This window comes from Scylla paramamosain, chromosome 14 (genome assembly GCF_035594125.1).
Source record: "Scylla paramamosain isolate STU-SP2022 chromosome 14, ASM3559412v1, whole genome shotgun sequence".
NCBI lineage: Eukaryota > Metazoa > Arthropoda > Malacostraca > Decapoda > Portunidae > Scylla > Scylla paramamosain.
Window position 1 is genome coordinate 5,169,923 of NC_087164.1, and position 2,500 is coordinate 5,172,422.

Genomic DNA, 2,500 nt, shown 5'->3' on the forward strand with positions numbered 1-2,500 from the left:
GAGGTGTCGACGACTAGATGTTCTCTCGTGATGGGTACTGCACTCTTTTCTATCAAAGTTACAGGCATGGTAACAGTGTCTTCAACTGTGGCTAGCTCGGTGAGGGTGACGGGGTAAGGGACGTGTTCGGTATTGTAGAAGTGTGTGGTGACATCCAGAGCTCGCGTCTGCTCCACGACCTTTGTGCTGGTGCTGTAGGCGGGCACCGATAGGAAGCGTGTCACCGTCTCTGTTAGCTCCCCGCCGTGACACCTGAGGAACATAACCACGTTTAGTGATATTCTTGTCCTGTTGAAAAGCAATTGGTTCGTCATATTCAAAATAAGCTGAGGCGTACTGAACATATGCTATACTCATATATATATATATATATATATATATATATATATATATATATATATATATTATATATATATATATATATATATATATATATATATATATATATATACATATATATACATATATATATATATATATATATATATATATATATATATATATATATATATATATGTATATATATATATATATATATATATATATATATATATATATATATATATATATATATATATATATATATATATATATATATATATATATATATATATATATATATATATATATATATATATATATATATATATACATACATACATACATACACATACACACACACACATACACATATATGTGTGTGTGTGTGTGAGAGAGAGAGAGAGAGAGAGAGAGAGAGAGAGAGGAGAGAGAGAGAGAGAGAGAGAGAGAGAGAGAGAGAGAGAGAGAGAGAGAGAGAGAGAGAGAGTTTTGATAAAAGAGGTGTTTATCAACTGTTTTCCACTCCTGCCTATCACAACGGAAGTCAACCCCAGATGTTTTGCTCACTCACATTTCTGGCCCCGGAAGGCCTGCTCTATGTGACACTTACACTGGTCAGATATTCGGTAGAAGTCTCGTAAACCGTCGTGGTGAGTGATCGTGTGTGGACATTGACGACCGTGCTGTAGACCACCTCGTTGTGGGGCTTCACCTCCAGGTCATGGGCGGTGACCGTTTTGTAGACTGGTACCTGCAATAACAAGATTCGCTCATCACTCAGTGGTACGCTAACGCACAAAGCTTACCTTTCATGGGATGTTTTTTCCGCGGCATAGTTTACCTCACGATGTGTGACTTACATCTTGAAACTTAGTGCGATAATGTGTCACGTAGTGAACTTCAGGACGGCATCCGAACACCTTCACATCCCCAAGCAAGGGCGCGTGGCCGCCGATGCCATACTTTCCTCCGCTCTCAACAAGCGTAGCGTCCAGCACTAGGAGCAGCACCGCAAGCGCCGTACCTCTCATGGCTCCTGGAAAGAAAAGACAAATAAAGAGTCGCTTTTCAAAATAACATCCACATGGACACACATGTGCATTACCGGTACAATAGCAAAAATAGTTAATTCCATTTTGTAACGAAAGAATGTATGCATGCTGTAATAAAAGAAATAATAGTTACTACATTCACACTCAGACTGACGCTTTAGATGAAAAGAAGAAAAGTAATAATAATAATAATAATAATAATAATGATAATAATAATAATAATAATAATAAGAGAGAGAGAGAGAGAGAGAGAGAGAGAGAGAGAGAGAGAGAGAGAGAGAGAAGGAACCGAGTTGGTGTGATGAGGCAGACGCAACGCACCAGACCGCTGCATGCTGCCGTGCCTCAGTCTGCCCAGTGACTGAGCGAGGAAGTCGAGCCAGGCCGCCACACCCAACAAGAAAACCGTCACTCTGGGCCAGTTTTTGTCTGCCCTGTAGATACACCTTTCCCGCCGCTACTTTCATGTATCCAAGCCCTTAAGTCATTGGTGACGCAGGGTAGAGGGCCACAAAAAAAGTGTCCCTACCTGGCTACATGACAGAAAAGGTATTTTGAAATCTGTTACTTATATACTGCAATAAGGAGAGGCACGCCATCTGGCTAGCGAAATGAACAGCTGAAAGTCAAACAGGATATTCTGGACACGTGGAAGATTCTACCTCTTGCTGTCTATGAAGAGTGATGTCTCGTGCTACTGGTTCTCCTAAAGTAGATGGTAAGTAAAGTATTTAAAAAAAACAACTAACATAGTGACGCGGATCCCTTACCCATCATCTCCAATACGTAAAGAGTGTATGAAAAATATCGAGTTGTTATTGAAATTCCTCTTTACTTTTGGAATTAAAACGACTCACCACTTGAGATACATAGTTCATCATGAGTATTCTAACGGTGTTAAATAAATGAGAAATTAAGGGCGTTCTCCTTTCATTATACAACAAATCTGATGAAAGTCGATGAATGTAATTAGACCTATTAGCTTTAAAAATTACTTATTCCACTAAACGTTAACCAAGTTTTTCACAATACTGGAGTCGATCTGGAGTGTCGCTATCCCATTTCAGCACGAGGGACAATGGTTCACAGTTCCGACCCTGCCTGATGAGAGATCGCCCCAAATGTTG

The 2,500-nt window shown here is 39.5% G+C and overlaps 2 protein-coding genes across 2 annotated transcripts in view; both read right to left on the reverse strand.

Moving 5' to 3' along the window:
- LOC135107113 (uncharacterized) overlaps nt 1–68 on the reverse strand; it is a 5,530-nt gene extending 5,462 nt beyond the window's left edge. Inside the window, exon 1 of the mRNA XM_064016823.1 lies at nt 1–68. This exon is cut by the window's left edge and continues 166 nt beyond it. Within this exon, the coding sequence (XP_063872893.1) occupies nt 1–68 (68 nt within the window).
- LOC135106784 (uncharacterized) overlaps nt 1–1,756 on the reverse strand; it is a 2,198-nt gene extending 442 nt beyond the window's left edge. The window contains exons 1-4 of the mRNA XM_064016090.1: nt 1,695–1,756; nt 1,182–1,357; nt 932–1,072; nt 1–252 (exon numbers count right to left, since the gene is read on the reverse strand). The exon at nt 1–252 is cut by the window's left edge and continues 442 nt beyond it. Of these exons, the coding sequence (XP_063872160.1) occupies nt 82–252; nt 932–1,072; nt 1,182–1,357; nt 1,695–1,707 (501 nt within the window). The 5' untranslated portion in view covers nt 1,708–1,756 and the 3' untranslated portion in view covers nt 1–81. The remainder of the gene's footprint in view (nt 253–931; nt 1,073–1,181; nt 1,358–1,694) is intronic.
- Between the last annotated feature and the right edge of the window lie 744 nt (nt 1,757–2,500).